At 43.8% G+C, this 24,715-nt stretch overlaps 1 protein-coding gene across 2 annotated transcripts in view; it reads right to left on the reverse strand.

Moving 5' to 3' along the window:
* The window catches only part of OSMR (oncostatin M receptor), a 74,417-nt gene that overhangs the window by 9,707 nt on the left and 39,995 nt on the right, over positions 1-24,715 (reverse strand). For both annotated transcript variants that reach the window (XM_061393680.1, XM_061393681.1), the window contains exons 5-17: positions 22,280-22,549; positions 20,881-21,004; positions 20,200-20,351; positions 17,722-17,864; positions 15,505-15,658; positions 11,905-11,981; positions 9,907-10,129; positions 6,755-6,934; positions 5,548-5,652; positions 3,709-3,885; positions 2,910-3,077; positions 1,294-1,375; positions 201-273 (exon numbers count right to left, since the gene is read on the reverse strand). In XM_061393680.1, the coding sequence (XP_061249664.1) occupies positions 201-273; positions 1,294-1,375; positions 2,910-3,077; positions 3,709-3,885; positions 5,548-5,652; positions 6,755-6,934; positions 9,907-10,129; positions 11,905-11,981; positions 15,505-15,658; positions 17,722-17,864; positions 20,200-20,351; positions 20,881-21,004; positions 22,280-22,549 (1,928 nt within the window). The remainder of the gene's footprint in view (positions 1-200; positions 274-1,293; positions 1,376-2,909; positions 3,078-3,708; positions 3,886-5,547; positions 5,653-6,754; positions 6,935-9,906; positions 10,130-11,904; positions 11,982-15,504; positions 15,659-17,721; positions 17,865-20,199; positions 20,352-20,880; positions 21,005-22,279; positions 22,550-24,715) is intronic.

The following is a 24,715-nucleotide window of genomic DNA, read 5'->3' on the forward strand; positions in this document are numbered from 1 at the left end:
GTGATGCTGAAAACCAAAGGATAGCCCCTGACAGAAGAAGTCACAGCTGGGTTCACGCATTTCATGGCTAGGGGAGCAGAGGTGGCTCTTGCTTTGTTACATCTTCCTGAGGAGGTCTAGGAATGTATGATTATTATAGCCCAACCCCTGGGTTAGTCTTTAATAAGTACATGGTATCCCTAGAATATCCCAGCATTTACCTTGAATTTTATTAATGACAGGACGCTGCTCTTGTAAGGGTCTGGAATGTCAGGATAACACTTGTCCTTCAACCTGGAAAACCAACAAAAATTACACTGAATTTTGCAATAGAGTGGAATGGTTGAGAGCGATAAACCTGGAGTCAGATTAATCCTTGCTTTATCACTCTTATCACTGTAACCTTAAGCAAGCTTTTTAACCTTCCTATGACCAACCTAGATAGCATATTAAAAAGCAGAGACATTACTTTGCCAACAAAGTTCCATCTAGTCAAAGCTATGGTTTTTCCAGTGGTCATGTATGGATGTGAGAGTTGGACTGTGAAGAAAGCTGAGCACCGAAGAACTGATGCTTTTGAACTATGGCGTTGGAGAAGACTCTTGAGAGTCCCTTGGACTGCAAGGAGATCCAACCAGTCCATTCTAAAGGAGATCAGTCCTGGGATTTCTTTGGAAGGAATGATGCTAAAGCTGAAACTCCAGTACTTTGGCCACCTCATACAAAGAGTTGACTCATTGGAAAAGACTCTGATGCTGGGAGGGATTGGGGGCAGGAGGAGAAGGGGACGACAGAGGATGAGATGGCTGGATGGCATCACTGACTCAATGGACGTGAGTCTGAGTGAGCTCTGGGAGTTGGTGATGGACAGGGAGGCCTGGCGTGCTGCGATTCATGGGGTCACAAAGAGTTGGACATGACTGAGCGACTGAACTGAACTGATGCTTTGATTTCCTCACTGGTTCGATGGAGATCACTATGGTAGTGATGGTGTTGGAAGGATTAAGTGAGTTGTTATATGTAAAGCACTGAAAACACTGCCAAGCACACGGTAAAGTGAAATATAAATATTAGCTATTGCTATTAAACAAGTTTTACAATATTTTCAAATAGTTTCCTTATGTATTGACTTATTGCTTATCTGTTGATAAACAAGATTATTCAAAATTTTTCATATTTTAACCAAATCTTCCTTTGTCCTTTCCCTTCCAGCACTTTGCCTCATATGATCCAGTGGGATTTCTATCTTATTAAATTCCTTTCTAGATTTTTTCTTTGACTCTCTTCTTGGATGAAACCTTCCCCAACACTTACCACTGGCTTTTTAGGTAGCAGATGATCATGATGACAAAAACGAAGAAAACCATGGGGAGAATGATGTGTATCAGTATATGGGCTGGAGAAGGGAAAAGAAAGGGATTTTTTAGTGACTGCTTTTCCCTCAAAGAAATAAGTTTTACATGTCTGTTATTTCTCAAAACTCTATTTGTGCAAGATTCACTACGAGTGCTGTCTGACTGGTGGGGAGCAGGGTGGTGAGACGCCAACCAGCCAACACAGGGATCCATCTGCCCTTAATACTTGTGGCTCAAACTCGTTACCTCTCCTGACAGCATGGATCATTACTCCCCATTCTTCACTCCCTCTCTGTATGAGAAGTATACTCCAGCCCCTTGACTTGGAGGCTCAGCCATAACTTGGTTTGCCCAATGGGAGGTGAGTAGTGGTCACGCTGGTAGCTGAGTTGAGTGTGCTTAGAGTTGGCTTGCTCTCGTGTTCCTGTGATGCACTCTGAGCAGAGCTGGTCCCTCAGAGCCACTGTCCTTCAACCTGAGCCTCAGAGAACTAACAAACTCCATGGAACAGACCTAAACGTGCCTAAAGCTTGGAGCCCCACTGGGTTCAACCTGCGTCAGCCAAGCCAGGAGCATGAACAGACAGATTTGTTTCTGTATGCCACTGAGATTTGGAGGTATTTTTGTTATTCATTGTTCAGTCACTAGGTCATGTCCAACTCTTTGCGACCCCATGAACTGCAGCACACCAGGCTTCCCTGTCCTTAACTATCTCCTGGAGTTTGCTCAAACTCATGTCCATCTCATCTTCTGTTGCCCACTTCTCCTGCCCTCAATCTTCCCCAGCATCAGGGTCTTTTCCAATGAATGGGCTCTTCACATCAGGTAGCTAAAATATTGGAGCTTCAACATCAGTCCTTCCAATGAATATTCAAGATTGATTTCCTTTAGGACTGGCTGGTTTGATCTCCTTGCTGTCCAAGGGACTCTCAGGAGTCTTCTCCAGCACCACAGAGTATTTTATTACCCACTGAAAACTGACTAATGCACCCCTTCTAATTAGGGTCTGATAAAATTACCCAAGTCATAACCTAGGTAATTGTTCTACTATTATTTCTCAGATATATCAACCTGTACTTCATTTTCATAAATGCCTATCTTCCTGTTCTCACTGCTTGCAAATCCACCAAAGAACAGTGCAGACAGGTTGTGAAACATCCTCTTTTATAAAAGCAAATCATACAAGGGCGTTTGAAGGCTTTTAGTCATTCACATGTACTTATATTTCTGCTGACAAAAACACCCCCACCCCTCTCTAGACAGAACTCATAAGGGTCTTCCCAAGTCAACACTAAAATATACTATCTGTGATTTTCAAACTGTTCTGGGACTGAGAAAGTTTCCAGGTCACAGATCAGTCAGATTAGCCTCACTCTTATCTATTGTATGTTGTGGGATTCTGTGTAACTTTTTTTTTTTCTTTCATGAGTTTCATCTAGAGAAAGAAAGAGATAGACAAAGACAGAAAAGAAAGGTTTAAACATTCCTGATCTAGACAAAGCCCACAACTGTGTGTGTCATTTGTCAGTTCCCCAGGAACTCCGAAGAGAAGAGTTTTGATTTGGAAAAACTCACAGTATTCATCCGGAGTCGTGACCTTTCTGAAGTCATCCAGGGGACCCTCACCAGCACTTGTATAAGGAGTGACCAAAAACTCATAGGCAGATTCTGGCTGTAGGTCTTTCACAACAAATGTCTTTTGATCCGGGTTGTCAATTGTGTATTTGCAACATACTGAATTATCTGTGTTTTTTTTAAAAAAAAAAAAAAAAATTTTTAAGAAGAAAAAAAAATGATTAAGAGTGTAATAAAGATCTTGTGAGACAGTCAGGCAATAATACTTCTGTGGACTCAGCACTGCCAACATTTCTAAACCAATCAAAAATGAAATCATAATTTCATCACACTGGGAACACTAAGATGTTTGGGAGATGGCAAGCGAGAGGAGCACTCCACTAAGCAAAGGTTATTCCTGATTGGGGGTGGGGTGCGGGGGGGACTCAAATCTGCCAGAGAGAGAGTAAGAGCTTGCCAGAGCTACTTAGAATACATTGCGATAAGCTTTAACAAAATCAAAAAAAGAAAATGAGGTTAGCAAGCAAGTTTCCTAAGCAGTAAGTAGGTTGTCTTAAGGAGCTGGGAGTACTTCAAGTGCTTCTAAAAATACCGGGCCATATTGTTTTTAAGTAAGTTAAAATCCTGGCCCCCATCGTCCTGTCCACCCTACTACTTTAAGGACACTATTCGATCATTAAAGCATGCGAGCACAGAAATCAGCCTGGACACGATCAGAGATGGCTGGTAGCCTTTCCAATGATTTCAAGTAAGGAGATCTTGAAACTGAAAACAGACTGGAAAAAACAAAAAGCGTCACCTGTAAGAAATGTCTTTTCAAATCCCCGGTGGCACTTCTCCCCTGTCTTGGATTTCAGGTAGACATAGTACCCTTGTATAAAACCAGTTTGAGATTCGGTGGGATAATCCTTCCAACTCAGAGTGAAGGAGTGGGAGGTCAAGTTACTCATATTCACTTTAGGGTTGTATGAAGGAGCTAAGAAAGGAAGGTGAGATAATGTAAGAGTCACAATTTGGAAGCAGTCTCAGAGCATTCATGTAAATTGAAGGTAGAACCACAGCCCACTCTATAGGTGCTTATGACAAGTGAAGGACTCTTATCTCTTTCTCTGACTTTGTTCGTGAGAGCTGGGAAGGAACAAGGTTCATCTTGTTCAAGCCTTGCCTCTCCCAGAAGTAGAAATGGATGCCCAGAGAGATTCAATAACTTGCACAAGGTCACACAGCAAAAAAGAAAATAAAGGCTTCCCTAGACTTTTTTCTGTGCCTGAATTCTAAACAGTGTTTGGGAGAATGAACTGAAGTAGGGGGAAGGGAGGAGGAGGAAGGGTTATATTTGAAGAGGTCAGGGTGGCTTTGAAGAGTTTTAGTTCCCAGGCAGTGGCAACGCACAGTTGTCCAAGTGTATGTGTGTGTGTGTGAAGTCACTTCAGTCATGTCTGACTCTGTGCAACCCTCTGGACCTCAGCCCACCAGTCTCCTCTGTCCATGGGATTCTCCAGGAAAGAAGACGAGTGGGCCACATTCCCTCCTCCAGAGGATCTTCCCGACTCAGAGACTGAACCCACATCTCTTAGGCCTCCTGCCTTCACTACTAGCACCACCTGGGAAGGCCCTGTCCAAGTGTGGGAAGAGTTTATTCTGAGGCTGCCCTGAGCCTGTTTCAGCACATAGGCTGGTGCATGCCTGGCCTGTGCCCGCCAACACACACAGCAACACCCCTCCTGCCTGGCTGGAACAGCACCCACTCAATGGAGAACACTAAAAGCTGGTCTGATTGATGCAAGGTAACCAATGACCCAGCCGCCCAGCTCCCAGTGGGTGTGAAACCCTGGATGCCAAGAAGCTAAATAAGCAACCACATGAAAGGATCAAAACTTGCCCATGTTGCTGGTGGAATCAAAGTACAATGTCTGAGAGGGGCAACAATTTCACAGTATATCTGCCAAAAGTCTTAAAAACTGTAAAACTGTATTTAAGAAGTTCAACCTTCTGGTTCAAGTATTCTACCTCTAGGACTTTACTTAAAAACCTTTATCAGAGCAATGGACAAAGATTCAGCTAAAATGATGGTGAGTCAGATAAGGCATAAGGGGATTTGGCCAAGAAAAAGAGAGAGATTGAATATTAGAGACTGCAAGAAAATTGAGGGTGAATTTTATAGTTTTTAATTGAAAAAAAAATTTTAATCATCCTAAAAGTCCAAAGATGGGTGATTTGCCGTATGCAAACCATGAGGCAGTTTGCAGTCATAATGACTGAAAAGTTAAATATTACTTAGTGACATGAGTCAAAAAGGACTTTACAAAACTGCATAGAGTAAGATCTGATTTTTATATCAAAGTGCATGCCTATACTGAGAAAGAACACACACACAACATTAACTCTGGATATGTGCCCTTGGCTGGTAAAATCAGCCAGTTTTGTCTTCTTTGGCATAACATTTCATGAATTGTCTTTAATGAAAATGTTTTATGTTTATGATTAAAAAATAATGTTTTAAAAAACCCAATGGCCATAATAAATAGCACACTGAAAATTAGGAAAGGAGCTGTAATTTTCTTAAAGCTGAAGCAAAGAGTCTCTGAATTGTCCTGAACAAGTCCACCCATGGACACAGTAAATGCTTTAAACTTACCCAGTTCCTTCAAATAGCCAGCTTTTTTCTCTAATAAATGGGCCATCCTTTTTGTAGAAATTTCATAAATTCTGAAGTTGTAGCGAACCCCTGGTCTAAAAGCACCTAGAGAAGAAAAGTCAACAGATTGTCAATAACATAGGATGACATTCTCTTTATTTCTGAAAAGGAAAGAAAAATGAATTTGGGTGCCCTTAGAAAATCTTCCTCCTCGGAGTTTCTGCCCTTTATCTCTACCATCTTCCTTCTTTCCCCTGAGCCTTGAAATCCTCCAGCATATCTGACAATGGGGGATTGTTTTCTACATCATCCTCTCTCAAAATACCCTCATCCATGTGCATAAAACTGGGTGCAGAATTCAACCAGAACCAGAAAACCATGTAAAACTCTTTTTTGACTCTAAATCTCCCGCCAGCGACGCGCCCTTTCTCCGCCCATGAGAGGCAAGCGCCTGCAAGATCTGCTTCCAGTAACTCACTTGCCCCTCACCCCACTGCTCAAGAAAGGGAAGACTCCTCATTCCTGCCAGCCACCCGAATGACCCCACTGGGCCTCATCAGTCACCCTCAAGTGGTGGGGTGGTGGTGGTTTAGTCGCTAAGTCATACCCTACTTTCGCAACCCCATGGACTGTAGCCCATCAGGCTCCTCTGTCTGCAGGATTTCCCAGGCAAAAGAGGGGTTTGCCATTTCCTTCATCACTCACTCTCTGGATCGACAATTCCCACAGCTCTACCTTGTGACCAGCAGATGGCGCCACTAACCCACTGCTCAAGCCACTAACCTTGGCTACACTTGCAACCTGGAAAAGACAAATCCAGTGTGGCAGGGAAAGAGACCAAGCTCTACAAGTTGCACTGAAACTGAAGGAGTTGATAATCGACTACCATCAACTCTACTCCTATGTCTTCCAAATCCACATCTTTGCTTTTGTAAAAGCTCTCAGGACGACTCTTACAAAGGTCCTTTGCTATTCATTTGAGACTGCTGGCTTAGAACAAATTCATGAACCATATGAACTTACATCTGGATGGCTCTGTAAAAGTAAATATAAAGGTCAAAACTTAGGCCACATCAACTGCAGAACTTGAACTCCAAGACCCACGCGGGATTTGGAGTTATCAGTGAGCACAGAGTATCTGAGATGGTCCAGAAACCCTAGTTGAACCACGTGGACGGAGCGAGATGGTAATACAGAAGGTTCTTACCCGAGCTAATGACTGTGTCTGTGTTAGTGGGGCCTAGGTTTTTCCACCGGAGAACACAGGGAAGGTGCTGGGGACTGTCACACCACTCCACAACGTAACCTGTGGCATTTCTGGATTGGGGTTTCCAAGACATGGGAAATCCATCCTCTGTACCATTCATTCTTCCTTCTTCAACATTTTCTGTAAGTTACAAAGAGGGCAATGCTTCAGATTTAATTAATCAGACATTCTGCAAAAGTATCTAAATGTGCTGTGTTGAATGTGCTGTGTATCTAGCAGGTCCAAGCCTTCCCTCTGTAATTGCGACAGGGCTTAGGATAAGGGCAGGAGGGATGTTTTCATCAGGTTTTTCCTACCTCTCACTCCCAATAAATATTCACACCCGCCCCTCAAATGTCCCTTGTCCTGAGAGACCCAAAGAAACATCAGCTCCTAAGACAGGGATCAGCAGGCAGGACCGCTGGTGGATCAAATCCAGCTTCGAAAGCTTGTTTTTACTAAGAACAGTTCTAAGATTTTTAAAGTGTTGTTAAAAACAAAGGATAGCAAATACAGATTGGAAAATGATGACTGTCGTGCCTACATTAATGTCTACAATATTTATGCTCTGCCTTTTTACTGAAAAAGTAGTTGACCTTTGACCTAGAACTGTGTCTGGTACTTGATCTACTTTCAAAAATTATCTGTTGAATAATTCAGCTTATTCCCCCACACAATGCTGGCTGCCCCAGAATGAACTCCTGTCTCCAAGATGTTAGGGGTAGAAACTGAGGTGATCGCAGAGCAAAAAAGGAGAAAACGACTCACATACATACAGAGTCAGATTATGGAAGGGTGTGACAGTACTTATGACCTAGGATGCTGCCTCAATGTATTTTATGCACCAGGGTAGTCTTCCTGCTGCTGCTGCTGCTGCTGCTACTGCTGCTGCTGCTGCTGCTGCTACTGCTGCTGCTGCTGCTACTGCTGCTAAGTCGCTTCAGTCGTGTCCGACTCTATGCGACCCCATAGACGGCAGCCCACCAGGCTTCCCCGTCCTTGGGATTCTCCAGGCAAGGACACTGGAGTGGGTTGCCATTTCCTTCTCCAATGCATGAAAGTGAAAAGTGAAAGTTAAGTTGCTCAGTCATGTCTGACTCTAGCGACCCCATGGACTGCAGCCTACCAGGCTCCTCCTTCCATGGGATTTTCTAGGCAAAAGTACTGGAGTGGGGTGCCATTGCCTTCTCCGGGATAGTCTTCCTAACATCTGACAATTGGACAAAAAAAGGTGATGGTCTCAATGGACTACAGCTCTGCTGATTTCAAGCAGGTCAGTCTAGGTCTAGGATAAGAACTTCTGTTTCCAAGGCGGATTCCACAGCCTCCCACTGTTCAGAAGGCAGTGGGCCCCGGTAGCCACTTGAGTGAAAGCAGACTCTGATCAAGGACTGGGCCTGCAAGCAGCTGTTCAGAGAGGCAACCAGTGTGGTACAAGCAGATATGACATGGGATGGACTTAATACTCCAAATGTACTTCTTTTTTCTCTGCAGTTCATATTTGATGAGGCATCTTTTCTTTTATCTGGCAATTCTAATTACAGCTGAATGTTGATGGGTGCTATTAAATCTTCCAGGGCACCAAATTATCATCCAGCTGGGAGCACCCAAACAAATGTGCAGCCCCAGGTATAAGGTCAGGGGTTCCCACGAAGGCCTGTGTCTATCCTACCCACACAGCTTCTGTGTTTCTTCATCAGAGACACAAATCTCTTTCATGCTGAAACTGACATTTTCCATTTATTCACACTGACTATAATTTTACCCCAAACTTAAAGCATAACTCTCCCAAGCTGCTTCTCTAACCTTGCAAATATGTCTGGAGAAATGAAGGGAAAGGCAAAGAAAAAGGGAATCTTTTCAGTCATTCACACTTTAGCATGAATTGGCTGAACCTCCTTGGTCTGTCTCATAGCACATCAGTGCCTTTATCCACTCTAGAGACATAAGAATCTGGACCATATCGGAAGGCTGGATAGAGGCTCACAAAAGGATGGAGTGGGTTCTGAAGGCAGGGCATGAGGAAGGAAGACAGGGTAGGAACCCACAGATGAGGATGACCCCAAAAGAGAAGAGTGTTTAGCAGAGTTGTTTGAGCTGAGCCTCCCTGGAGGTAGAGTTTCCTTTATCTATCAGCTCCCCTAGGGGTGAATGAAATGCTCACCCTTCCTGTTCTGTTCCTAACAAAGACAGAATACAACCATCCACTTCCTTCTCTGATATAGTTCTTCAAAAGCAAAGATTAGGTCAAGTAACTCCTTAGTTTTTCTTCTGTGGCACGATCCCAAGTTCTTTTTCTTACTTGACACACTGGATGGTTCTTAACCAAAATACATAAGACAAAATAATAACACCTTCCAATCTAGCCCATTTAACCTAAATGGAAGCCTAATTTGAATAACAGGTATAACCCGACATAACCCCACAAGCAGGGTCTGACAATTTTTATAGCAGCAACTGAAGGGTGACATTATTGCAAGGTTCACAAGTGAATTTAGGATGTCTGTGGGGTGCTGTCCAAGTGTGCAGTGTGTGAGTGTGTGCACCACTGGGGGCGGGGTTAGTGCAACCAACCCCCTTTCATAGCTCTCCCAGGAAGGAAAGTAACACCATTATTGATTGTACATGTCAGGTCATTTCCACCTTGTTTGGACTTCCACAGGCTAAGTGTTTAGACAGTTATCATCATTTATTCCACAGCTTTGGCAAAGCCCTTTTTGAAAGATAATGCTAGTTCTCCTTGTGGCCAAGATTGACAAAGTATTTTGCCATATAAGAAATGCAACTCATATTCCATAAGCCACAAAGCATGTTCATACCAACTCTCTGTTAGGACTGTTTGTGTTGCATTTATTTGAATAAAATTTGAGATCCCAAATCAGTGGAAGAGTCCCCGGAAGGGAAATGTCCGGACCCATGGCTGAAATCTTCCCACACTGAGGAGGACTGTCCCAGAAACCCGCCAACATGCCTGGACCCAAAGAAAATGACAGACAGTGTTTGGCAGCTGCATCTTTTGTCTCTCCAAAGTACTCTTTCCAATTTATTCATATCTACCAAATAATACCATCAACATTTTCCTAGTGAAGAAAAACAAAACCAAAGAAACTCACCATTTCCAGGATGTCCAGAAATGGCAACTGTGGAAGCCGGAGAAGGACCCACACTGTTGTGAGCCGTGACGTAGATCTGGTAAGAACTCTGATTGAGGGTTACTTTTGTGCTGTTGGCCGGAGCAGGGACAGAGAGGACCTTTAAACTGGACGGTTCATCAAGATTTTCTACAACTACATTATAGAACAGGATCTTCCCATTGGTGTGCACTTTTGATAGAGGCTAAAAACAAATATTGACAATCATTTCAACATGGGCTTCCCTGTGAATAAGAGTTTGCTCAATTACTTTCTCATCTTTTCTCTCCTTTGATTGCCTTATTCACACACACACACACACACACACACACACACAGAGCAAATTTAAACAGTTTAAGAGAGAAAATAACCTTCTAAATAAACCCCACTTGAAATCAGACATTCTATTTTAACTAAAATTGAGTAAAGAATAGGATCATTTGGGGGTGAGCTTAAGAGCATATCATGTCCAAAGCATGACCAATTAAGGAATTGAGAGGAAGGGGGTTATTCAGCCTGTATTAAAACACACTTGGTGAGTATGGACTCAGTCGGTAAAGATTCCGCCTGCAATGCAGGAGATGCAGGTTTGATCCCTGGGTTGGAAAGATGGCCTGGAGGAGGAAATAGCTACCCACTTCACTACTCTTTCCTAGGAAATCCCATGGACAAAGGAGCTTGGCGGGCTGCAGTCCCTGAGGTTGTAAGAGTCAGACATGACTTAGCAACTAAACCACCACCACCACAGTGAGTACAGAGCAGGGAAGACAGGGGTAACCCCAGACAGGAGGGGGCTGGGCTCCTGGAACACTCCCTCCACCAGCTGTGTCACCCCCTTGCCCCCAAGCTGTGCTTCCCCAGACCCAGGGCCCACGGTCCCTCTTTTAGATGATCCTTCAGGTGGTAGAGAATTCTCTGTCCACACAACCCTAAGCCCACTCCCAAGGCCTGAACCCCCAGCCAGATGGTGCCCCCTGATGTGTGCACCCCCAGACCTGAGATCAGGCTGGGGCAGCTGTTGGCTCTGGGTGTGGAGAGAACCTGCCTGTACAGACTGGCGCATCGACATGTGTGTGAACAAGCCCCCTGATGGGGAGGACCAGAGTGGAGGTGGGAGGAAAAGTGGGGTGGGCTCTGGCTGGGGGCCAGCTCCCCCAGCATGGCCATGCTTTAGCACTAAACACTGAGGAACTCAAGAGCTCTGAGTTGGGTTTTCCTGGTGGCTCAGATGGTAAAGAATCCACCCGCAATGTGGGAGACCTGGGTTTGATCCTTGGGTTGGGAAGATCCCCTGGAGGAGGGCATGGCAACCCATTCCAGTATTCTTGCCTGGAGAATCCCCAAGGACAGAGGAGCCTTGTGGGCTACAGTCCATGGGGTCGAAAAGTTGAACATGACTAAGTGACTAAGCACAGCACAGCATAACCAGTATTCTTGCCTGGGAAATCCCATGGACAGAGGAGCCTGGTGAACTACAGTCCATGGGATCAAAAAGAGTCAGCCATGACTTTGCGATTAAATCACCACTACCACCATCTCAACACAAACCAGTCCTTGCACGTTGTCATGAAGGCATGTTGGTCAACACAGAAGGACTAGATTGATTTCTGTTACAATATTTAAGCTTGACTTATGACTTTCAAATATAAATATTCGTAACTTTAAAATATGGTATATATTTCTCCACTTCTCCTCATGCCCTGGGCCCTGCAGATGTTAGGGGCAGGCCTGCGGGGAAGTTAGGAGATGCAGTTCTAACCATCAGAACCAGCCACCTGGGCAAGGCAAGAGGCTGCCGAAGAAGGAAGCCCTGGTCCAGTGTTAGGGGTATGGATGCGGAGTGGGGATTCCCCGACCAGGTCAGAAATTCTACAGGATTCCTGGGAAAAGCCCTCCCAATCGAAAGACTACATCAGTAGCTAATCTTGGTGAAAAGCAAATGACAAGCAAAAATGTCTTTCTAAACCTCTGGCCTCTTACCTTCCAGAACAAGGTCACCGTTGGATGTCCTGACACAAATGTCACATCTCTCCAGACATCGGGCGCCTCCGATGGAGCTGAAATTAACCAAAGGAAAACTCCTGGGTCACAACATGGATGTAGAATAGTTTCAACCTTCTTGTAGTTCGGTCAGCAAAGTGACCACGGCCAGTCCGACCTGAGGCCTGCATCTCGGTTTTTCACTCTCTGTGATGTCTACACACTTGGCTGTGACCACACTGTTCACTCCTCACAAGGGGCAGGCACACAGTAGGTGCTTTACAAAAGGGCTGCCACATCAGAACGGGAAGTGACACAGGGGCCTTTGTGAAACTCAAGCCTCAGAACTTCTAGAAGCCACCAAGGAATTTTGGAACCCTGCGTCAGCCCAATGCTAGGGGGTTAGTTAGGCAAGAATGCTGCATCAGTCCAATGCTAGATCAGTTGGGCAAATTTCCCATTTCTGGAATTTCTAGGCACAGCAAACCATTGCTACTTGCTTGCCCCTCTGGTGGAGGCTGCAGTTGGACACCCTCAAGTGGAGCCCAGTTCTCCTGACTGAACACTGGCTGGCCCCTGGCTGTGGTCAGAGCCTGGGATCCCTTCCTTGTCCCCCTCCTCCCCATGCACACCTGTCCCCCAGTTCCTGGTCTGAGCCTAGGGCAGCTCCCTGTGTGTGGGCCCTCGGGGCACCGGCTGCAAACCTCCCCCCGTACGCCTCACCCTACTCTGTTCTAGAAGACCTTGCCTCCTTGTCATTCTTGCCACTAAACTGTAGACCAGTGATTTATGACTGGATTCAACATATCTCTGCACAAGAAGAAAACTGTTTTGCAACATAACATAAAATTTTAATTCTCTGCTTTATGAAAATATAGTTTACAGTCCCCAACAACTGAAATTTTTTAAAAAATGAAAAATTTTTTCATATAGTTGCTAACACTTTCAACATAAAGGTGACCATATATTTTTAAAATCTTTGCAACCCCATGGATGATAGCCTGCCAGGCTCATCTGTCCATGGGATTCTCCAGGCAAGAATACCAGAGTGGGTTGCCATTCCCTTCTCCAGAGGATCTTCCTGACCCAAGGACTGAACCCAGGTCTCCTGTATTACAGACAGATTCTTTACCATCTGAGCCACCAAGGAAATCTCTGAAATTTAAGAGACTCCTTTTTTTTTTTCCTGTAGTTGCTAACACTTTCTAGCACAACATAAAGGTGACCATATATTCTAAAAATCTATTAAGAGGCAGATTTCAATTTGTTAAACAAGCCATCAGAGAAGCCAATATTAAGTATAAAACACATTGAAAAACTCAAGCAGCATATGAGACCTCAAGCTCAGTGCAGAATCTTCTGCTGCTGGTTTGTACGTGACCACCTGCACGAAAAGAGAACAGCAGCACAGCTGATCGTGCTCCATATTTATGTCACTACAGTATCTCCTCATGGGGTCATTTATCTCTGCTCACCGTGATTCTGCTTAAGTAGAATTATAATACATATAAACATCGACTCTGCCAGCATTGAGCAAAGTGTTATCAGAGTGGAAAAAGTGTAGGTTCATCATCAGTAGATTCAACTGATTTTAACTTTGCAAAAGCAAAGTTAAGCATTTTCAGACTTATGATATTATAATCATTTTAGATGATTTAGACGAATTATACCTAAAACTTAGTGGAAAGAAAAAAACTTTGCATTTTTTTTTTAGCATTTTTGGTAACTAGTTTAGTTTAAAAACTAGTTACCAAAAATGCTAAAAAACAAAATGCAAAGTTTTTTTCTTTCCACTAAATTTTAGGTATAATTCATCTAAATCATCTAAAATGATTATAATATCATAAGTCTGAAAATGCTTAACTTTGCTTTTGCAAAGTTAAAACTAGTTTATTTTAAAACTAGTTACCAAAAATGCTAAAAAAAAAATGCAAAGTTTTTTCTTTCCACTAAGTTTTAGGTATAATTTTGGAATACACTTGCAAAAAAATAACCCCAAAGCAATATTAAAGTATAAAATATTAGGATAAAGCAAATCTTCTTTGCTCAGTTGCTTCAGTTGTGTCCAACTCTTTGCGACCCTATAGACTATAGCCTGCCAAGCTCCACTGCCCATGGGATTCTCCAGGCAAGAATGCTGGAGTGGGTGCCATTTCCTTCTCCAGAGGATCTTCCTGACCTGGGGACTGAACACGCATCTCCTGTCTGCACTGCAGGAGGATTCTTTACCCACTGAGCCACCTGGGAAGCCCATAATTGAGGAATACACCACATTACCATCAGGAATGGGGCTCTCTGCTCCAAGGATTCTTAGGGGGTCTATATGACTAGAAAAAAATGACTGGACTCTTGGAGGGGCTGACGAGGGGAAGAGGCTACTGAGCACCTCTGGAGACCAGCCCACGTGTGGATTTTGGTGCCCTCGCTACCCCCTCAGTCAGAGTGCTTTAAAATGTCCCTTCCAGGCTGAAACAGAAAAAAACAAAAAACAAAAAAAAACTCCACAGCCTGCAGACATGAATAACAAGATAGAATCAAACAAATATATACAATCCTTCCTTAGGCAGCAAAACAGCCCGGATTTGAGTCCACAAGCTCTCCAGGCTGTAATAACACCCCTGAGAGACACACGAGGCAGGCTGCAGTCTGGGTGAGGGGGAAGCTCTGGAGTCAACTGACCCGGGTGTCAGCCGCAGTCCTGACTCAGTCCCTTGCTGGCGGGGCCTGTGAAACTCCTCATCCTCCCTGTGCCTCCCGGGCCTCATCTACTGAGTGAGGAGACCAACAGGACCTGCTGCAAGGTGGTGGGAGGATTTGAGGAAAACACTGGGAACCCTTGGAGCGGTGTCTGGCACATACTAAATACTCCGTGCTCCGGTTACTGTTGTTATGTCTGCTGCTCATTAACTGCAAGCTGGCGCGTCTCCCCAGTCTACGGGCCCAGGCTGCCTCATGCGTTAGCCGGGCGATGGCATGACTATTATGTGGGATTGGAAGGAGATGAATGCAGGGCTGGGCCATCTCATCTCCTGAGCAATACTTGTGGTCTAAAACATAGTTATTTGGGAGGAAAACTCTCTGTTTAGTCATTTCTGAGGAAACAACCTCTGAGAGCATCACGAGAAAGCTCCCAGTTTGCTGTCGCTGGAACGAAGGACTTAACAATGATGATTAAGTTTCCAGATACTACCTTTCCAGACACAGCCCAAGGCTGTTTTCTATGAGATCAGTGCCTTCCTCAGTACAAATGCTACTGTTTGTCCCCACGCCTGAATGAAAAGTTCATACTTATTTACAGAGCCCCAGTTCCAACAGGAATCCAGCAATACCAGGAGCTTAGAAACCATTTTGGAAAACTAAAAATCCCAGAGAAAATGTTCAGTAGAAATAACTTGGATGGCAAATAAATGTCTGAGGCAGATGTCTTCCCACCCACACTGCATTAGGCATTGAATTCACTTTTTTTTTTTAAAGATGGTACTCAGCCTCTGCTGTAACACTTTCCCCTGAGTTTTTGGTACAAGCAGAAGTTCTCAGGGAAGCCCACCCATCTCCTGTCAGTCCGTTTAGATTCTTGGGATGTCAGGGAGCCAAACGTACCAGCTTCAGCTGTGGTGAAGTTCTGGCTAATCAATTCACTCCATTTCCAGAAGTGGTCGGCATAAGCACAGCGTACACGGGCCATATATTCTGTGTCCGGCTTCAGTTCACTTAAGAGGTACTCACCATTCACCCTGACGGAGATATTGTGTTGCTTGATTAAAAAAAAAAAAAAAAACATGAGGTGGGGAGGAAGAAGTCAGAAGTACCAGTGAGCACACTTTATTATAAAACCAAATCACACACGGAACACCTAGACCTGGAGTACAACTAGTTCTTTGAGGAAAAATATCTCTAAATTCTAGAGGTTTATGATTAATTGCCTGGACCTTTGTTTTTTTTTAATTGGAATAGAATTGCTTTACAATGTTGTATTAGTTTCTGCTGTACAATGAAATGAATCATCTATATATATACATTACACACACACACACACATCCCCTCCCTCTTGGACCTCCCTCCCACCTCATATCGTCCCACCCTTCTTGGTTATCACAGAGTACCAAGCTGACCTTCCTGTGCTATATAGCAGCTTCTCACTAGTCATTTTATATAGGTTGGTGAAGAAGTAATTGTGGTTTCGGACCATGAATTTTAAATCATTATAACTAGGCTCAAACACATATTTATTAAGCAAAACAGGAACCATTACAATCCACACATTTTTGCCAATAAGAAATCAGTTGGTTTATTCCTGTAGTGTAAAATCTGTGCTTCGGGATTCATCAAACTCTTGGAAAGCATTTTCTGCCTCCTGCTGGTTGTGGAAGCGTTTTCCCTGCAAAACACTGTTGAGATGCTTCAAGAAGTGGTAGTTGGTTGGCGAAAGGTCAGGTGAACACAGTGGATGAGGCAAAGCTTCACAGCCCAATTCATTCAACTTTTGAAACATTGGTGGTGCAATGTGCATTCAGACATTGCCGTGCAGAAGAACTGGGACTATTCTGTTGACCAATGCCAGGAATTGCAGTTTTTAGTGCATCTCATTGATTTGCTGAGCATACTTCTCAGATGTAATGGTTTTGCCAGGATTCAGAAAGCTGTAGTGGATCAGACAGGCAGCTGACCATCAAACAGTGACCATGACCTTTTTTTGGTGCAAATTTGCCTTTGGGAAGTGTTTTGGAGCTTCTTCTAGGTCCAACCACTGAGCTGGTCATCACCAGTTGTCATATAAAATCCACTTTTCATCACACATCAAAATCTGATCAAGAAATGGTTAATTGTTTTTGCATAGAATAAGAAATGACAACACTTTAAAATGATGATTTTTGTGATTTCTGGTCAATTAATGAGGCACCCACTTATGGAGATTTTTCACTTTTCCAAATTGCTTCAAATATTGAATTACCATAGAATGATCAGCACTGAGCTCTTTGGCAACTTCTCCTGTAGTTGTAAAATGATCCTCTCAGTTGGTCATTGTCAATTTCTGATGGCCAGTCACTGCACTCCTCATCTCAAGGCTCTTGTCTCCTTTGCAAAACTTCTTGAACCACCACTGTGCTATAGACTCGTTAGCAGTTCCTGGGCCAAATGTGTTGATGTTGCAAGTTGCCTCTGCTGATTTATGGCCCATTTTGAACTCTAATAAGAAAATCGCTTGAATTTGCTTTTGTCTAACATCATTTCCCTAGTTTAAAATAAATATAAAATAAATTGCAAGTCTTAAGTCATTAGCAAAAAACATAAAGTGAGAAGTGCACATTAAAATGATGCCTATCATAACCACATTTATTTAAGAATGTATTCTAATATCAAACAGTAAAATTCAACAATGCAAAACCATGATTACTTTTGCACCAACCTAATACGTGGTAGGGTATATATGTCAATCCCAGTCTCCCAAAGCATTCCACTCCTCCTTCCCCTCACCCCCATGTTTGCATGTCCATTCTCTATGTCTGCATCTCTATTTCTGCCTTGGAAATAGGTTCATCTGCACCATTTTCTAGATTCCACATTATGCATTAATATATGATCATTGTTTTCCCATTTCTGACTGCTTCACTCTGTATGACAGGCTGGTTCATCCAAGTATCTACAAATGACCCACTTTCATTCCCTTTACTGGTTGAGTAATATTCCTGGACCTTGTAAACAGATGATCCCTTCCATTTGAACCCACACAGAAATAAAAATTTCAAGAGATTTTATATTCACTGGTCTCTGTTTAGACATAAAGAAACTTTTGAAAATAGAAAGTTAAGCTCTTACTTGTATCACTTTTCCTTCACCAAGGAGTTGAAGCTGACACAAAAGTGCAGAACTGCTTCCTATGGAGTATACCTTCCAGGTCACGGTGGCATTTGTAGCACTGACACTTTTAGGGAACAAGCTATAGGGAGCCATTGGATGAACTGCCAAAATAAATTAAAAAATAAAAAAAACTCAAGCAAAGATCCAAAAAGACTTTGGTAAATAGGCACTTCATTTTTTCAATGTTTTACCCAATAAGCATTTTTGCTTATTTTTGAGAAAATGACAAATAAAACCAGACTTGCAGCTAAGATAGAGTAAGCCAACTACAGCCTTTCTCTCTCATTGATGATATTAGAAACTCTGAAAAAATATAAAAAGAAACTGAGGACTCTTAAACAAAAGCAGAAAAGAACGTAGAGGGGAGTTGGAACTTGGAGAAGCAGCCCATCAAAGAGAATATAACAGAATCCAGAGTCTAACCAAAGTAACTTTAACAATGGCAAGAATACAATCCAAAATCATTTGACATACAAAACAAAACCACAAAACAGAAAATGCCACCAATTTCAAAGGGAAAAGTCAGTCAACAGATATCAACTCATGCATCAAGATGACTCCCTTGAAGCTACAACGATTAAAGACTTTAAAACAGATCCATGAGGTAAAAGTAAATGCACCTGAAATGAAGGAAAACACTTCTCAGTGGAGAAAAACTAGTTTTTAAAAAAGAATTAAATGGAAATTTTAGAACTGAAAAATAGCAATTGAATATCTGAAATAAAAACACCTTCCATCTTACCCCCTTCCAGAGCTGCTGTGTGACCTGGCCATTGCCCACCACTCCAAGCTCCTTTCTCTCACAGGAGAGACACAGGACGTTCTTTCTGTCCCTGGAACACCCAGAGCCTGTTCCCGTCCCAAGAGCTTTTCTAACCCACTCCTTTTGCTCCAAGTGCCCTAGAGGTCTCCTGCCTCTCACCCTTCAGCGCCCCCATCCCAGCTGAAGCAGCAGCCCAGGCATTCTCTACCCTCCTACCTCAATTCTATCTGCTTCACAGGAGTGCAGTGCTTAACTTGTTTATACATTTACTTCGTGTCTCCACACCCCCTCTCCACCCTCTCCCCCAGCACACACTAGCACATATACCCAGTTAGGGGCAATTACTCAATCCTGTTCACAGCTGGATCCAAAGTGCCTGCTGGATTGGCATCACCCTGTAATTAGCTGACTGACTGAAGTGATAATTAAACTGAAATCTAAATGATCTGTAGAATTAAGACGGTAAAAGAAGGACAAGCATTCCAGAAAAAATGAGCAGCATGACTAAAGATTCTACATTTCATAAAAGAGGAGGGGGTGTAATCAAAACACAGACAGAGATATGCAGCTTCAGAGATGTGCAGATCAAAACCATCACAAAATGCCACTTTCCGTTCACTCAGCTGACAAAAATGAAAAGGGCGACAATACCAATTTGGAGAGAACACACTGCCACAACCACTTTGGAGATGAATTTGGCATTATCTCGTAAGTTGAACATTTACATTTTCTGAGTCCTCACCAATTCTACTCTTGAAGTGAAGTGAAGTGAAGTCGCTCAGTCGTGTCCGACTCTTTGTGACCCCATGGACTGTAGCCCACCAGGCTCCTCTGTCCATGGGATTCTCCAGGCAAGAGTACTGGAGTGGGTTGCCATTTCCTTCTCCAGGGGATCTTCCCGACCCAGGGATCGAACCCAGGTCTCCCGCATTGCGGACAGATGCTTTAACCTCTGAGCCATTTGGTAAGGTATAGGTATACACTCAAAAAAAAAAAAAAAAACACACACAACAACAGAACAATTATAGGTGTTTACTGGATATATATATATATCAAAATGCTCTTATTAACACTGTATCCAAGAGCATAAACCTTTTCAGAGACAACCTAAGAGCCCATCAAAGGAGATGCATAAATAAAATACTGTATATTTACACAATGAAATACTTAATAAAAGTGAAAATAAATGGACTACACCACCACTGAATAATATGAGTAAGTGTTAGCAATTTAATATTACATAAAAACAATTACAAGGACTATTACATATAGCTTGATGTCTCTGATATGCATTAAAACAAAATAAAAACAGGATTTCATAAGAAATGAGAATATATCCACAAGCACACACAAAATAAATCTGTCATTTCCGTAGTGGAGGGAGCGGGACAGGGGGCTGTGGGATGGGAGACGACATAAGTTATTGTCAGATTTGTAGTTTGAATTGGAGGTAAGCTCCTTGGCATTTATTACATTATCAACAAAAATACATAATAGGGACCATGGGCCATGCATGCACCCGTGAAGAGAAGCGTGGCGTGAACAACAGTTACAAACTAAAACTTCCACTTAGGACGTGAACGAGGCACAGATCTCTAGCACATTTACTTGATCACACAGTGTGTCAAACAAAGCTACGCCAGTGACCACAGTGAGCTACACTCAAGTCTCACCTCCATGAATCAGGTTTAAAAGAATACTGACACTTCTTTTTCTAAAGTAGTTTTCAGCCACGAGTGTAAAGTTATACATTTCTTGTGAGTCTTGAGTTACTTGCCAATCACACCGGTTTCTGTGTTTACAAAGTGTCTTTTTCCCGGAAAATCTTAAAAAAAACACACACACAACAATTTCAGGGTTTACACTTCTGTCAACACAGATGTGTGTCCCTGAATCCCCTGGAGGACACGTTCAGTGGCTTTCAAACTATGTTCCACAGAACAGCATCGATCCATCACCAGCAAACACTGACGATGAAAATACTGTTTCAAAAAACTTGGTTTATGTGGTTACATATGTAAGGATGAATTGCTGACTTCCCCTCGTGGATGGTGAAAACTTTCCTTAGTTTACTACTTTGGGTACTCTTAAAAAGTTAGAAGTCAGGTAGATCTAGATCACCATATGGAGTTATTTCACATTAAGATTCACAACTAATGGTCTTATTATGTTTATGCTCCATTTTCCTGTCACAAAATTTGGATAGAAAGTATTATATACTTGTGACCCCTTAAGGATTTCTTCCTGACCCTGGCAAGGTTGTCTGAAAATACTTGTTGAAAATTTTTGATACGTTGTCACAAGCACCTCAAACAAGGGAGAGTCTGTCACTAATGTACCCAGAGCTCACTTACGATTCAAATAAAGTGTAGGAAGGCAGTTGAATCAAGCCAGTGTCATTCCCGGGATCCCAAGTACAGGTCAAAGTCTTCAGGTCCTGGGTTTCGCAAGAAAAGTTCTTGGGCTCTTCAAGCACTTCTGTCCAAAGAAAAAGCAGAAGAAACACTGAGCAGAAGCCCTTTGTTGAAACACAAGTGAAATGGAGAGCTCTCTTTGGGATCTGAGGCCACAGAGTTGCTCTGAACATTGAAAAGTTTACTTCAACAGAGGCCAGCGCATCAGCAGCTCCAGAAAGTCACATTCGGGTACCTCACCTTGGCTCCTTCTCCCTCCTTCCCTGGTGCTTTGCTGGGATGTCACCAGGGACAGTGGGGGTGACAGTGTGAGGTCTGCACTGGTAGCCCCAGAGCTGGCCAGCAAGCACTCAGCAGTCTGGCGACATGCAGACAGAATGAGCCCAGTGATGAATGAACGGAGTCAGTGTTGTCTGCTGTTTCGTGTTGGATGCTGTGGCTTCGAGAGCCTGGGCTGTGCTTGGGAGGCCAGGAAGCCAGATCTGGGGAACCCGCTAACTTCAGCAGCTGAGGACTGCGAGTTCTAAGGAACGTACGTGTGGCATCTCCAAGTCCCCGAGGCACTGCTGTTCTGAGAGGACACACAAGGAGTATGGGTGAGCGAGCGCCCAGGAGACTGGAGATGGCCTGTGGCAGGGAAAGCGGGGAGGGAGGAGACGCTCGTGCTGCCCCACTGTGTGGGGGAGGGCGGAGGCTTCGAGACAACACAGGAGGCCACGGCAGGTCGGGGAGCGGGAGCATACACAGATTGACAAGAAAAGTACAAGGCTGCCTCCCTCCCCTTCACCACCCAGTTAAGGGCAGCAAAGGCCTTGTCTGCTGAAGTCCTGCGTGTGCGGCTACTGATCGTACAGCCCTGCCCGTGTTCCTGTGATCCTCACAATCATTACTAGACCGGCTCACAGAGGGGGAAACTTGGCCAAGACGGCACACCCAGGCACGGGAAGAAGATTCAAACCCGGGTCTTCTGACCGTGACCTGGGCCGCCTCTCTAGGGCCATCCAGCCTGTAGCCTCTCTCCTCCCCGCCCTGCCATCCTGTGGTCATTCCAGCATGGCTCACACAAAGCAGGATATTTTCTCAGTGGTCCAGGTCATGACCTGAACTTTCTCCTTTTTATCACTCGATTTTCTAGGAATAAAATTTTAGTAAGCTCAAGAAAACAACAGGAAATCCGACAAGTATTGCTTCAGAATATCCTTGACAGAGACTGTCCTAGAAGGCTTGGAAAACAAAAGTCAACTGAGGCCACAAGTAGAAATCTTTCTTCTGGGAAAGAAGATTTGATCTCTTCCACAGGAAATGGGAAGAGGGGGTCACAGAGAATGGGTCCACTCACTTGAGACCAAAACAACGACGCCCTCTGGATCACCTTGGCCCTTACAATAGAAATTGGTTCCAGTTTTCCTAATGAAAGAAACGTTCTTGAACTCGAATGCCCATACATTTTGATCAAGTTGTCTTCCATATATCAGTACATCTTCCAAATAACAGGATATGTTATCTTGATGGTTCCTAGAAATGTAACAAACGGTGACATTGGAGCCCTCTTCCACCAGCTTATCTTTAGGGAAAACGTACAATGGATGATCTCCAAGTGAATTCTGGGCTGCAAGATAAGAGAAGACAGCTCAGTGAGACTTGGGCTCAAATTCAAACCAGTCCCCTCCTGTCTCACTCTCAACAGATAACCTTAGCTTTTTCTACCTCCTAGAAAAAACAGGAACCTAAAAATCTATAAACTTTGTAGTGTGCAAAAAAGTCCTATGTACCATCACTCTTATCGTTACGGGAACACCACTGCTCTGGCTTTCACTGCTGAGCCAGCACAGTGACTGTCGCCCTGTGGCCCTGAGGATGACCCTATTATTGCTGGTGATCAGCTGGTTTCCAGGACAGCAGTAGCTGCTCTCTACTGATGCTAGCCATGTAGGAGGTCCCATGTTCAGTGCTTATATATTTTCTCTCTTGTCATCCTTACCACCTCACAGCAATGGGACAGGCAGGATTGAGCTCAAGTTCACTCACCCTGCAAGTGGTAAAGCCACAGTCACATCCACCAGCTTCTGCCCAGCATCCAAGCCACGTGTCCCTCATAATCTCTAAAATGCCCTGTAAATCACTCCTCTTCCAGCTTCTCAGATGCCAGTCACCCAAGTATCTCCTTTCACTTCTGTCTTCCTTCTGTATATCCCACTCATCATCTTCCATGCCTGCCTCCTGCCTCCTCTCCACTCGCTCGTCCACTCCCCAAGGAGCTGCCTCTGCCTATCACTAAGCTGTCATCACCCCCTGATCACTTCATGCCCTTCAGTTTGGCTTCTGGCCCACCAGAGCTCTAACATTGCCATCACTGAGGTCACCCAAGTGGAGTGGCCTGAGGGGTAGGATTTTGTTTTAAGGTCCCCAGGTGATTCTATGTGCAACTAGTTGAGAGCCAGTGCTTTGGGGATAAGGAATAATCAGCCCTGAAAGAAATCAAAGAAGACAGGAGCAGATGAAAAGATACACCCTGTTCTTAGATTGGAAGAATCAATATTGTCAAAATGACCACACTACCCAAGGCAATCTACAGATCCAATTCAATCCCTATCAAATTACCAATGACATCTTTCACAGAATCAGAACAAAAAAAATTGTGTGGAAACACAAAAGACCCTGAGTAGCCAGAGCAGTCTTAAGACAGAGAGGAGCTGGAGCAAAGAGGCTCCCTGCCTTCAGATTATACTACAAAGCTATAGTAATTAGCACAGTATGTCACTGGTACAAAAACAGAAACACAGATCAATGGAACAGGATCAAAAGTCCAGAAATAAACCCACTCACCTATGGTCAATTAATCTATGACAAAGGAGGCAAGAATATACAATAGAGAAAAACAGTCTCTTCAGTAAGCGGTACTGAGAAAACCGGACAGCTACATGTAAAACAACGCAATTAAAACATTCTCTAACACCATTCATACTGTTTTCATACTGTTCGTGGGGTTCTCAAGGCAAGAATACTGAAGTGGTTTGCCATTCCCTTCTCCAGTGGACCACATTCTGTCAGACCTCTCCACCATGACCCATCCATCATGGATGGCCCTACATGGCATGGCTCATAGTTCCATTGAGTTAGACAAGGCTGTGGTCCATGTGATCAGATTGGTTAGTTTTCTGTGATTGTGGTTTTCAGTCTATCTGTACTCTGATGGAGAAGGATAAGAGGCTTGTGGAAGCTTCCTGATGGGAGAGACTGACTGAGAGGGAAACTTGTGCTGATGGGTGGGGCCATGCTCAGTAAATCTTTAATTTTCTATTGAAGGACAGGGCTGTATTCCATCCCTGTTACTTGACCTAAGGTCAAACTATGGTGGAGGTAACAAAGATAATGGTGACCTCCTTCAAAAGGTCCCATGCAGGCCCTGCTACACTCATTGCCCCCAATCCTGCAGCAGTCCATTGCCAACCCATGCCTCTGCCAGGGACTCCTGGACACTCACGGGCAAGTCTGGGTCAGTCTCTTATGGGGTCACTGCTCCTTTCTCCTGGGTCCTGGTGCGTACAAGTTTCTGTCTGTGCCTGTTTCCCCAAAACAGTATGAAAAGACAAAAAGGACACTGAAAGAGGAACTCCCCAGGTCAGTAGGTGCCCACTATGCTACTGGAGAAGAGTGGAGAACTAACTCCAGAAGGAATGAAGGGACGGAGCCAAAGCAAAAACGACACCCAGTTGTGGATGGGACTAGTGATGGAAGTAAAGTCTGATGCTGTAAAGAGCAATACTGTATAGGA

This window comes from Bos javanicus, chromosome 20, assembly GCF_032452875.1.
Source record: "Bos javanicus breed banteng chromosome 20, ARS-OSU_banteng_1.0, whole genome shotgun sequence".
Classification (NCBI taxonomy): Eukaryota; Metazoa; Chordata; class Mammalia; order Artiodactyla; family Bovidae; genus Bos; species Bos javanicus.